Consider the following 12,789-nt stretch of genomic DNA (forward strand, 5'->3'; position numbering starts at 1 on the left):
ATTTCACCATCAGAAAGTCCACTACTCTCGTGCAGAGACAAACGGCACAACACTTTTCTCCATGGTTAAACATTTGAAATGGCTTGTCATGAGCTATTTCTAATTTCAATAAAAAAAAACACTTGGGGAATCGGCTCAATAGTTTGTTAATACTGCAATATAGTTTTTCTCCGCTTGGGAGCAACAATGGGCAACATGTTCATCCACATAGCGATGAGGAACACACGAAGAAGGGAGGATGAGACTTCCGTGTAGACCAGCACCGGAATGACGACAGAGGTCTGCAGGACGTCAGACCTCAACCTTAACAAATTATACCTCAATACCAGATCCACAGTGTCAAAGGACAAAATCAAAGGACAAAAAAAGAGAGAAAATGAGTGTTGCCACTGAAGTAAGACATTACCTGTACTCTGCACCACTTACGGTCCGTTATTATATTGTGCAGAACAAGATCTTGTTACCATGACCCGAGTAGGGTCAACTTTACTGACTCTTTAGTTTGTGAACACTGTTGAATGAGTGTCGGGGTGTCCCTGAGCTAGATAGCTCCCCCTAACTGCTCCCGACGATCTGGCTGTCGCATTGCAAGGACACGCCATTGGTGTGTGAATGTTTGTATGATTAGGTGTTACGGGACGGCAGCAAAAACAATTCTCAAGTGACAAGATGTAGCTCAGGCAGAGGCACTGAGAGTCGTCTGTGGGGCCTTCCATTCCACCCCAATTGCAGCCTTACTTGTGGAAATGGGGGAGACCCCATTGGGTATCAGAAGGTCTAAGCTGGCAATGCAGTATATCTGTAAATAAAGGGGACATCAAGGGCAGAATGTGGGGGAGCTGTCTTTGGAAGATGCATGGGAGTGGGGAGGAGCAAGAGTGAAAGGGAATGTTTCATTTTAAAGTCAATGAGGAAATGGGAAGGATGGCGTTTGGGGAGGAGGGGTTGGCCCCTGTGGTGCACTGGCCAACTATACCACAATGGATTCTACCAGTGCCAGAGATAGATATAAGTTTGTTAGCTCATGAGAGAACTGCAACATTTGGGGGCATTGTAAAGGAAAGGCTAAATAACAAATGGGGACAGTACATACAAATATACACTGATCGGGCTCAAGACCCAAGGACTGGGAAGTCTGGGTTTGCTTTTTGCATCCCAGATTTGGATGTTGTCAAATATAGGCGACTGTCTGAGGGGGTTTCAGTTTACAACACAGAGCTCATTGCAATAGTCTGGGCTATGCAGTGGGTGGAGGAGGTCAGGCCAGGGCCAGTTGTGATATGCTCTGACTCTGCTTCAGTGCTGATGACATTGAGGGAGGGAGGGCTTGGAGCCAGGTTGGACCTCATGGTGGAGCTTCTTACCCTGATGTACAGGATTGAGCAGGCGGGAGAGTCAGTGGGGTTCATGTGGATCCCAGCTCATGTGGGGATAGAGGGGAATGAGCTAGCTGATGGGGCAGAAAAAAGGGCTTTAAGAAGGGAAGATGTGGATGTTAAAGTGAGGCTGGGGTGTAGGTCAATCATCAAAAAGAACATCATGGCTGTGTGGCAGGAAGAGTGGGATAAGGAAAAGAAGGGGAGGCATTACTACAGCTTGCAGAGTAGAGTCACAAAGAGCTAGTGTTTTTTGGGAAAGGAAAGGAGGCATACAGTCATGATGACCAGACTGAGGCTGGGGCATTGCCGACTCGCATGGGACTTACAAAAACTTGGGAAACATGAAAATGGACTATGTGGAGTGTGTATAAACAGCAAACAGTAAAACATATCCTGATGGAATGTACTGGACTCACTCGACAGAGGGAACATCTGTATGCAGCAGTGGAAAGCCTGGGCACAACACCGGTTACACTAAAGAGCCTTCTAAATCCTGTTGAGAATCAGCCTGTGACTATAAAAACTGTCCTGGATTGAACGGCCACTGGATTATTCCTACGGAAATAGGATGGACTGATTGCGTTTGAAATATATATATATATATATATATATATATATATATATATATATATATATATATATATATATATATATATATATATATATTTTGGTTGTTTGTGTGTGTATTTATTTTTTGTCCTGTGGGTGGCAGCAATGTGCCGCAAAGGCATACAGACTGCCGGAAATTAAAAGAAGAGGAAGAAGAAGCTGAAAAGAGGAACAAATCAGAAGTGTAAAACAAACACAAAAGACATAAGGTGGATGTGAGGACAGGTTGCCAGGGCATGAAGTTTTGTTCACTATTCTGACCAGATGGCAGGACTCTGCGGGTAAGGTATAAGTTAATTAGGGCTGTACTGCGTTACTTAGAACCGTATGTTCGATGAAACCTAAGAGAAAAGTTGTTTTGAGGTAAGCGGAGGTTAATGAGGTTTGTTCATTAAGTCTGATCTAACAGAGCGTCTCGTGAGGCTTTAGGGAAGAGAAACCAACACGAGCCTGGAGTTTTGTTTCCTTCTTTTTCTATCCTCTTAGCGACTCAACACGATATATACCTTACTGGCTTTCGTATTTATCAGCAAATTGTTCGTGTTATTCTGGGTACGTACATTTATTTTTAGAGATATTAGTCTCTGTCCACCTTGATACATCTCTCAGATCAGACGGGCTTTGCTCTCTCCTCTGCACCAGACCAAGTGGATGGTTTAATTATCATATGATCAGTGATTTCTAATCACTAGTCGATTATTTCAGGTTGTATCGTCTTTGACTAGCACAGAACGACCAAGCCCCATATCGTTGAGTTGAACGCGATAACTTTGTTTACTTCCTTCCTCATTGTTTCCAATTGTATCTCTATGTAAACCAGAAAGCCATTATATGATTATGTTGGGTCAAAATGTGGCTAATACTAATGTAACTATTGCGTGACTTTACCTTTTATCCCCTGTATTGACATAATATGCGTTGGTATATCTATGTTTGTGTATGAATGTCTACATGCATGCCTTTCAAATGCATGTATATACGACTTTACTCCAACCCTGAAGGTGCTGAAATTTCATTAGCCCGACTGCTTTAAGTTGAACCCCGATCAAGGTGTCCTGTGACTCCAGACGGCCATGTGGTGGATCCAGCAGGGCCTCAGCGTCCTGCCCGTTGCTCTGGTAACATGGACCGCAGCCACCTTCATCTTTGCATATATCACAGCTGTGACCTTGAGACATGTGGATCCTCTCGTGCCCTACATTAGGTCAGTGTGTGTGTGTGTGTGTGTGTGTGTGTGTGTGTGTGTGTGTGTGTGTGTGTGTGTGTGTGTGTGTGTGTGTGACATCTTTCTTGTGTATGACAGTGACACTGGAACGGTCGCTCCTGAAAGGTGCTTGTTTGGACTGATGCTGGATGTGTCTGCATTCCTAGGTAATGACTAGCACTGCTACTTCCATTATCTGTCAACAAAAAAGTGCATTAAATGTACTGAACTTAATTGTGTCATACAGTTCTCAAGAGGAAGTGACATTGGTTATTTCTGTGACTGCAGGCTTGGCGAACACGTACGTCCGCTACAAGCAGGTGCAGGCTCTCCTGGGCCCGGAGGAGAGGTCCCTCCACAAACTGAACAAGCTGGGCCTGGTCCTGGGCTCCATCAGCTCCTCTGGCATGTGTGTTGTTGCAAACTTTCAGGTAACTGCTAGTTGTGCGTATAACATGGCTGCAAACTGGTGAAAATCAGCACGCAGTGCCATTAAAATCAAACTAGTTGTTGTATTGTTCTATAGATGCTCGTGTTTCGGACCCATTTGATGCAGTTATTATAAGGATAAAAAAAATCTTTTGTTAGCAATGGTTTTTTTTTTTTTTCATACTCTTCGGCCGACTGTAGGGTATGACGGTGGTATACCACAAGAGTGGTTGGGAGTGGGGTCCTCATCCCTACCACAAGAAAATTATCTGTATTTGCACATTAGTATATTAATGAGTTGTCCCCTGGTCCCACAAGTTATACTTATAATTGTGACAGCTCTGGAGGTGTGACCGAGTAAACCATTTTCAATCATCTAATCAAGATTAGACGGCTCTGCCCGAGCAGACTAGCAGAACAACACCACAGTAACTATGGTGACCACTGGTGCATCAACGTGCGGTAATCACTCCCACCCACTGATGGATTTTTAAATCCCGACCGCCAACGAGAGTGAATTGAGAAAGATCAAATACAATCCTCTCAGCTTAAATGTATTTTGGGTGCAATGTGATATTTTGGCCAGCAGATGGCAGTACTTTGTCGAACTAGTATGCCCCATTTCCACTGACAGTACCATTTCAACTTGCCTCGAATCAGCACACCTTTTTTTTGTGTTTCCATCGCCAGCATTTTTAGCCTTAACTCTGTTGAGGTTCCAAGAGAGCTGATCTGGTACTTTTGTGTGATGTAAACAGGCTGCTGGCCACTGATTGGCCAGAGAGTGACTCCGCATTAACACTACATGCGTCCGTCGTCGGATGACCGAGGCCTTGTCTGACGTATAGGGGACTAGTCTTTATAGACGCAGCCTGAAGCCAATCAAAAGTCAATGAGACCCGTCGACGGACGCATGTAGTGTGAATGCACACTGACGCCACTGGACAAGCACGATGTCCGAGCAGCTTATCACAGAAAGCGATATGCAAGATTCTTCTTCTGATGAAAAGAGGGTTTATAGTTTATTGCAGTGTTTATAGCATATCATCACAAGATGAGCAACTTGTCACAGAAAGCGATGTTACATTTTATAGGCGACCCACAACGTAAGATATCGCATTCAAGATAATTAACTACGAGGGCACTAAAGTCATACAGTTTACAATTCTTACATGATGCATGCATGATGTGACCCAAGAAAGCACATCTTTTAATACAAGTATCAGCTTGATTATTAAACAAAGGATCAGTGTGCAAGAACACGCCGTGGACCGTGACAGAGGTGGAGACGCTCCTGTGTGTAGCCCTGTCTTTATGTGTTTCGTGGATAAGCATGCGCAATTTCGCACATGCATGCTATGCGATCCACGCAAGTTGAAGTACTATTCTAGATGGAAACACGACGTGCCTGGAAGCAAACCAAGTCATGCCACGCTAAGTTGTGGCGAGTTGAGCTGGTACTGTCGGTGGAAAAGCGGCCGAAGTTTCCAACGAAGCGCCTATTGAAGTCAGTCTTACGGCGCGTTTCCATCGGCGGGAGTGCTTCGGCACAGCAAGACCTTGGCCCAGAAGTGAAGGTGCGGTTTTGCCCAGCTCAGTTACGGCTCATGTTTCCAGCGCCGAGAGTACCCTTATGGTAGGGTGGGGATGTCGATCGCTGCGGCAGCTAGGTAAGCGTCGTGACCTCATAGCAGCCTGACACAGTGTAGCCTGCTGATAAAAATGGCCTGCTGTTAAACGGCCATGGGATGTGGTGATGTTTTTACATTCAGAAGAGATGAGCGTGTATCAGCCATCATGCTTAATGTTGTACCCAGTCATCCCCGAAGGCCCATTCTGAGCCGGGAAACACCTTGACGTGATGTATTTTGTGAAACAGTGAATTTCATCAAAATTAGTCAAGTTTACCCCTCATATTTTTCTCTGCAAGTATTCAACTATTTTTTTGTTCTGAAATGTGCAGAATTGTAATGCTCTAAATGTAAACTGTCTTTGTTTCAGAAAACCACGCTGTTCTTCATGCACATCATGGGGGCTGTGATGACCTTCGGGGTGGGGGCTCTGTACATCTTGAGCCAGACTCTGCTCTCCTACCACATGCAGCCTCACGTGCACAGCAAGACCATCTTCACAGTCCGTCTCAGCATAGGAGTGTGGTCCATAACCAGTATCATCATCAGTATCCTTTAATTCTGCATTGAACTCTTTAAATTGATCGGCAATGGTTTATGTACCAAGGATTTTGTCAAGAGAGACAAACCAAAGAAACGTTGAGTTGACTCAACGTCAGCCTCTCCAATATTTCCACTTGTATTTGTTTCACTGACAATAGAGTGAGCAGAAAGCCATTGCTTTCATTGATCAGAATGTATTGGCCTCAAGTGTATTGGATCCTCGATAATGCAAGGATAATATTGAATGGTGCAAGTGATGCTGTATTTATTATTGCTTTGCTAAATCCTGTGAATCCCGTTGTGTTCCTTGACGTTACACTTGCAGTGTTTGTTTCATCTGTTATCATGTACAGCAGTTTGCCTGGAGTTGATGTAGCTCACAAACTACACTGGATCCCAGGGGAGACGGTCAGTCATTCTGCATCAGACATCCATAAACTGACCCTTTAGTCGCCCGCACTGTAATATGTTCTCTGATTCTGTGCTAATATGACTGATGTCTTTCAGGGCTATACTGCACACATCATCAGCACAATCTCTGAATGGTCCCTTGCTTTTGCCTTCGTCAGCTTCTTTTTAACCTACATCAGAGACTTCCAGGTAACCCCCCAACACCCCTTTTATCAAGATGGTCATGAGTCAGCCATTCTTCATCACCTGACAAAAAGATTGAAAAAGCAACGATTTGCCTCACAGAATGATTTAAAGGTTGTGTCAATTCCAAGTCATTTATTCATCCGTTATAGAAAATCATAGATGACCTTGTCATTAAACCTCTTAAGGCAAACAATAAAAACTAACCCTTTTTCCTTTTTAGAAAATAAATTTGCGGGCAGAGACGGATCTACAGAGTTATCATCTGTATGACTCTCTCCAAGAAGCCTCGTCAGCAAACCATTCAGAGGCCTCAGCACTATTGGCAGGAAGTATTTGAGATACTTTTAATTGTAACTTTTCTTGGAATATAAAGCATTATTTGAACATTACAATGTTTACCGCCCCATGGCATTAACCAGATTGCCTTGTTTTTATATTGAAATATAGACTTTAGCGTTGTGTTACAAAGTGCATCTACATTTATTTTGATGTTTGCTAAATGTTACTACACAATGGGTGTAAATATAAAGATGTACTTTGACTATTAAAATCTTGTGAATGACTTTCATATATGTTTTGATGGAAGCATTGGGCTGCTGGCCCAGAACTTTGGGGTAGGCTACCCAATTCAATATTAATTTTTTTCAGAAAATATTTCAAAAGGCAGTTTTTTATAACTTAAAGACATATACTGAGATATCTGTATATCCGATTGTTTAATTCCTTTAATTATAAGGATGAATTTGTTTAATTCATCCTTGTGCGTCTAAGGGCAGTTCCCTGGTTTAGCATTTGCTCTCCTTTAGCCACTTTGACTTCGCTTGGCAGAGGGACTTTAGCCTGTTGGGAGGCTACACTAATACACTTAGGTAATTTTCAAAGTTTTCCGATACTTCTGTACTCTTTTCCGCATTGTGATTAGGCAACCTTTGTTGTACCACTGATCCTCCGTGTAGCATACTCAGACGGCCAGGGCGCAATAGAGCCATGGACATAATAAAGGATGGACCACAGACTGGAAAATGGCCGCCCATTCATTCCTATGCAAACTGCTCAGTGGCGCAGGGTAACATACAGGAGCGATTTGCTTCCGCGGTATGTGGCCAGGACACGTGACCTAGTCCGTGACGTACCGGATGCAGAAATATAGAACTGATACCGTAATGCACCGCTTCTTTGTCTTTGGATCTTTTGAATAAATGGATCAATACATGATGAATCACAATGATCGCAAGCAGAGGACCGTGAGAGTTATTGAGCAGCAGATTAACCAGTCCAAAAATCGGACACGTTAACGGAGCACTGAACTAGGCCATCTCGGATGCCATTTGTTTCACGAGGACTCCTTTCAGCTGCACACCCCTCTTCCCCAGCGAGATAACGGCTAATAAAACGCTTGAGGTGATGTTTTGAAAAGAAAAAACGTACATTTTTTTAGGACATGGCATGAAGGTAATTATGAGCCTTTGATTGATATCCAGACATTTTTTGAGGAGACACAATCCTGTTCCCCACTTGTATTGGAGTGGACGGCGATATCTACTTCTGGGCCGCCTGAAATGACGGACCCCTGTCCACAGCCAGCTTAAACAGCTGCAAAACCAGGCTTGGCTTCTGAGCACTGGTGGATTGCGGAAGTATGCGCCTATCCTGGGGGCCTGAGTAGAGCTCGTAAGTCGCCATTGCTCATGGGACCTATGAGACCGAAAAAAATTAATGGGAGTCAATGGAGAGAAAGTAATTATTTTCTGATCCCAGTCATTAAAGGCCTTGGATTACACATATGTTTTGTGTGGGTGACGTCTAAATATTTAGTCCCAGGAGCGGCGTGCTGCGCCGCGGCGCTATCTTTCCGTCCGGCCTATCTCACAACTTCCTGGTTCGGCGTTCGATTTTGCCTTCACCGGGTAAAGGGACTTCCGGTCGAGTAGTCCATGATATTTGACGATGGCGCAGTCAAAAAACAAAAGCTTCGGTTGTGTACCTCTATGCGCCAATTCAAAACAAAAAAAACTATTTACATTTCCACGACTTCCCGACTAATACCCAATACAACAGTGGGTCAGGGCGATCAGACGGGATGAAGGAATTAATTTCGTAATTCAGAATGGGGAGTACACTGGGGTCTCATTTATAACCGTTGCGTACGCACAAAACGGGGCTGAAAGTTGCGTACGTGACTTTTCACGCCAAGGTTGTGATCTATAAAAAACCAACTTGACGGGAAAATGTGCGCAGCCCTAAGCAAACTCTGACCCATGCGTACGCATGGTTTGGAGGAAAAGGAGAATTGGCGACACAGACTGTGTGGTGGTGAACTGAAGTCAGACCGAAGAATTGCAGAGTGACTGTACGTCCACACCAGGAGCGACCATAGCGTCAAAGACGCTTTGGTCGCTCACAAAGTTTCGCTGCGAATTTTTCTGTTCGCTTTGGTCGCTCAAGTCGCTCATGACGTACAATTCAATTATGCAGACGCATTTAAAGGAGCCGTATGCGTTTAGTAGGCCATACAGACAGCCATATCAAATAGTGAACTCTCCCATACACCTTGGCCATATTGCCGAGACGGTTTTGCATGTTCGATAAAGTGCTTCGACAACAAGTAGGACAGTGATTCCCCCCAATATACAAAAAATCCTAAAATGTTGGCTAATTACAACCGAGAACAAAAAACCCTGCGTGCTGTAGTAGTTAAAATATGTTTCACTGATCTGGATCTGCAAATCATGATCTGCACTCATTCGTCGCATTCAAAACAAATAGACATTAGCGCACATGGCTAATTTGCATACGTGCACAGGACTGGTTGGCTCCGCAAGGCAAATAATGGAACATATATCTATCTAGGCCTTTCTGTCTATCTATCTATCAATGCGTGTCTAGTTTTAATGTGATGTATTGTGTGTATGTCCAGTCAGACTTGTTCTGTGTGGTCTTGTAGGCTACTGTCCTGTGTGGGACGAACCACCTAAATGGATTCCTGACGATTTGTGTTGTTTGGTATTAATAAAGACTTGACTATCTATCTATCTAGACTATTTAATTAAAAAATATTCACCTCGGGCTCCGTGAATAGTGGGGAATAGAGGGAGAAATTACAAGGGATATATCTCTTGTCTTTTATCCCTCTATTCCCCACTATTCACGGAGCCTGAGGTGTGAGCCTCGTCTTGTCGATTAGTTTGTTTATGTGACGATTTCAAAAACTTTTTTGGTTTTGTTTAAAGCATGCTACACGCGATTGGTTGGTTAGATTGGTGGCATGTAGAGCAAATTATAATGATTCCCGCTTAAATACGAACGTTCTATATGTAGCCTATAAATACTCCCGCTTATCATCACTTGATATCCAAACCACTATGGCGTTTCGATCTCTGAACTGAAAAAGGGTGGGTTCGTACAACACCGGGTGCCCAGTTACAGCCGCGATTAATACTTCAGCCGACATTTTGTTCAGTGAGTGAATAAAGGTAGGTAGGAACCAAAGTGCCTGCCGATGTTCCCTGGGATCCACGCAAGCGAAGAGCGTCTACATTCCGATTGGCTGTCAGTGTTTGGCCGCTGAAGCGAATAATAGTCATTTGCATAAAGTTAAAAAGTTTTCAACTTCTTTTTGACGCTCTGGTCGCTCAACTTTGGCCGCTGGTAGCGTTGGTCGCTTTGGTCGCTCTTGCCCATAGAAAGTGAATGACTTCCGGCGATTTGGTCGCTCATTTCGCTTCTGGTGTGGACGGACAGTGAGAAGAACGATTATGTTTTATCATCGCCCTTCATCAATTTAATTTCAACCCGTATCATGCGTTAAATCCTAATCAGAATAATTTAAATCCACTGCGTTATTTCTCAGTTATAACTCCAGAAATATCTCCTTAGAATAGAAATAAAAAAATTCTCTATATTTAATCCCGTCACTCCATACTGTCCACTGACGGCGCGACTGCATGGAATAAAGCATCTGTCCAACATGTGTCAATAACATAATATTTTTATGTGACACTGTAAACACATGATCAAATGTCAATTAAATCCCAAGTGTGAAAAACCAAGCCACACTCATCACAATCGTTGTCCGTTACTCTTGATGCTTTTCATGACAAATCAGGCATTATAGGCACATAGTAAAATGTTCAAGAACATTTTACGTGGGTAATTACAAACTGATTATCCAAGGCGTTCTCGTCAGTCTTATTACCGTAACCCTATAAATACAGAGGTGAGCGCCGTGGTAATGCTGCACCATATGGCACTTCTGGCGGACCATGCAGGATTCGGAGGGAGAGGGTATTTAGGGACCATAACGATTTATTGGTAGGCTACATAAAAATATGTAACTATGTCAGACCACTTCTTTTTTAATTCTGGGACTGTGCGCTCCGTGCTACTGACAGAGTTCACTGCTTCAGCAACATGTTGCCACTCACTCTGCTTTTTGTTGTTGGCGATTCCAATCCCGTGACCGCCGAACAAAACTACCTTTCGGGCCTCCATCTCACCCACAAGTGTCTTCACTTCAACCTCCGTGAAATATCGCTTTTTTGATTTTCTCAGTACTTCTGCCATTGTTTCCAACAAGACATAATACCGGCATCTGAGTCTGTTTAAATGCAGATCGCATTCATGAGGTCATTTGCATTGACCATTTATGGTTAAAAAGGGGCGTTTAGAGGGCGGAACGTGAAGCTGATTCAGCTGCGCACAATTATAGTCAGTATGTGATTTATAAAGCAAAGATTGCGTACAGGTGTGCGTACGCAAAAAAGAAGTGGACTCGTCTGACATAGGCCTAAAGGTACATATTTTTATGTAGCCTACCAATAAATCGTTATGGTCCCTAAAGACCCTCTCCCTCCGAATCCTGCCATTTGCATGGTCCGCCAGAAGTGCCATATGGTGCAGCATTACCACGGCGCTCACCTCTGTATTTATAGGGTTACGGTAGACTGACCGAGAACACATCAAGAGTAACGGACAACGATTGTGATGAGGAGTGTGGCTTGGTTTTCCACACTTGGGATTTAATTGACATTTGATTATGTGTTTACAGTGTCACATAAAAATATTATGTTATCGACACATGTTGGACGGATGCTTTATTCCATGCAGTCGCGCCGTCAGTGGACAGTATGGAGTGACGGGATTATATATAGATTTATTTTTATTTCTATTCTAAGGAGATGTTTCTGGAGTTATAACTGAGAAATAACGCAGTTGACTTAAATTATTCTGATTACGTAGATTTGGGGGGCTGCGCACATTCTCCCGTCAAGTCGGTTTTTTATAGATCACAACCTTGGCGTGGAAAGTCACGTACGCAAATTTCAGCCCCGTTTTGTGCGTACGCAACGGTTATAAATGAGACCCCAGGTCTGTAGTCGGCATTTCTCAGCAGCTGATTATAACGACGGGAGTGCTACGCTGAATACTGGAGCTGTTACCAGTCATTTTGACTGGAACAGCTACACCACAGCCCCGAAGAAAACACCCGTGTATAAACGGGTGTCAGCTTGAAAAGCTGAAGGAGAGGACAAAACACAAACGGACCGGAGAGGTACCGGGGAACCAACACAGTCTCACTCCGAGAACGTCAAATACCGACTGTTGGCAAAGGCCCTTTAGCGTCGGTGACTGACGGGAAAGGTACCCTTTTTATTCGGTCGGTGACGGTAAAGGTACCCTTCGGCGTCTTCTGCATACGGAATGTAGGGTGCCTCACTACGTCTCTAATAGACGCTGTGAGCATCTTTCCTATTGGATAGTTTTTAGGATATTCTTCTGTGAAAATGGCGGACATACTTTTTATCCTGGGTGGAAAATATGATATTTTAGCATAGTTAAACCATTAAAAGTGTTTATGTAAACATTTTTAGCGAGAAATGTGCATTTTACTTTCATAATCGTCGTTCGGCGAATGTGAAGGATGTTTGGTTTGATAGATATGACGAAGAATATTTCATCGGGCGATAATGGCCGGCGTCCAGGCATCCCGGGCTCACGAAAATAGGTGACACTGTCACGTTATTTAATATATTGAAACGTGATCAGGTACATGTATTTTCTAAATGTTCGTGTCAAAAAGCACAATTTTCAAACTCATGCATATCAATTGGAAGTATTTGTCGTGATTTGTCACTAAGCACGACTTCCATCTAAGGTTCTGTCCGGGAGCTTTCTCCCTATTGTCCCTTAAGGAGCTCCGTACAGAACATTTATTGTTAAAAATTGTCTGTGATAACTAAGAATATGACAGCTTTTCCAGTCTCACCAATATGCGCACAGATCGCACGGTTTGACACTTTCAAAATGCGTGCAGTACATACGCCAAATGACCATTTCGTGTGCATACGATACGCAAAACCCAGCATTAACTACTGTGGAGGGCGGATACGTCCATTTC

At 43.5% G+C, this 12,789-nt stretch overlaps 1 protein-coding gene across 2 annotated transcripts; it reads left to right on the plus strand.

The window, feature by feature from the left end:
* The first annotated feature begins 2,135 nt into the window (after positions 1 to 2,135).
* On the plus strand, positions 2,136 to 11,462 carry LOC130400429 (DNA damage-regulated autophagy modulator protein 2-like). 2 transcript variants are annotated; one of them, XM_056605057.1, is made up of 8 exons: positions 2,136 to 2,269; positions 3,023 to 3,192; positions 3,292 to 3,359; positions 3,481 to 3,623; positions 5,623 to 5,800; positions 6,121 to 6,203; positions 6,303 to 6,395; positions 6,613 to 11,462. In XM_056605057.1, the coding sequence occupies exons 2-8, from the start codon at positions 3,062 to 3,064 to the stop codon at positions 6,727 to 6,729; spliced, it is 813 nt and encodes a 270-aa protein (XP_056461032.1). In that variant the 5' UTR covers positions 2,136 to 2,269; positions 3,023 to 3,061; the 3' UTR covers positions 6,730 to 11,462. The 2 variants fall into 2 exon arrangements, with proteins under 2 accessions (XP_056461032.1, XP_056461023.1); XM_056605048.1 differs by having other exon boundaries at positions 2,990 to 3,192; positions 6,613 to 11,461.
* The last annotated feature ends 1,327 nt before the right edge of the window (positions 11,463 to 12,789 follow it).

The sequence above is a fragment of the Gadus chalcogrammus genome, chromosome 1 (genome assembly GCF_026213295.1).
Source record: "Gadus chalcogrammus isolate NIFS_2021 chromosome 1, NIFS_Gcha_1.0, whole genome shotgun sequence".
Classification (NCBI taxonomy): domain Eukaryota; kingdom Metazoa; phylum Chordata; class Actinopteri; order Gadiformes; family Gadidae; genus Gadus; species Gadus chalcogrammus.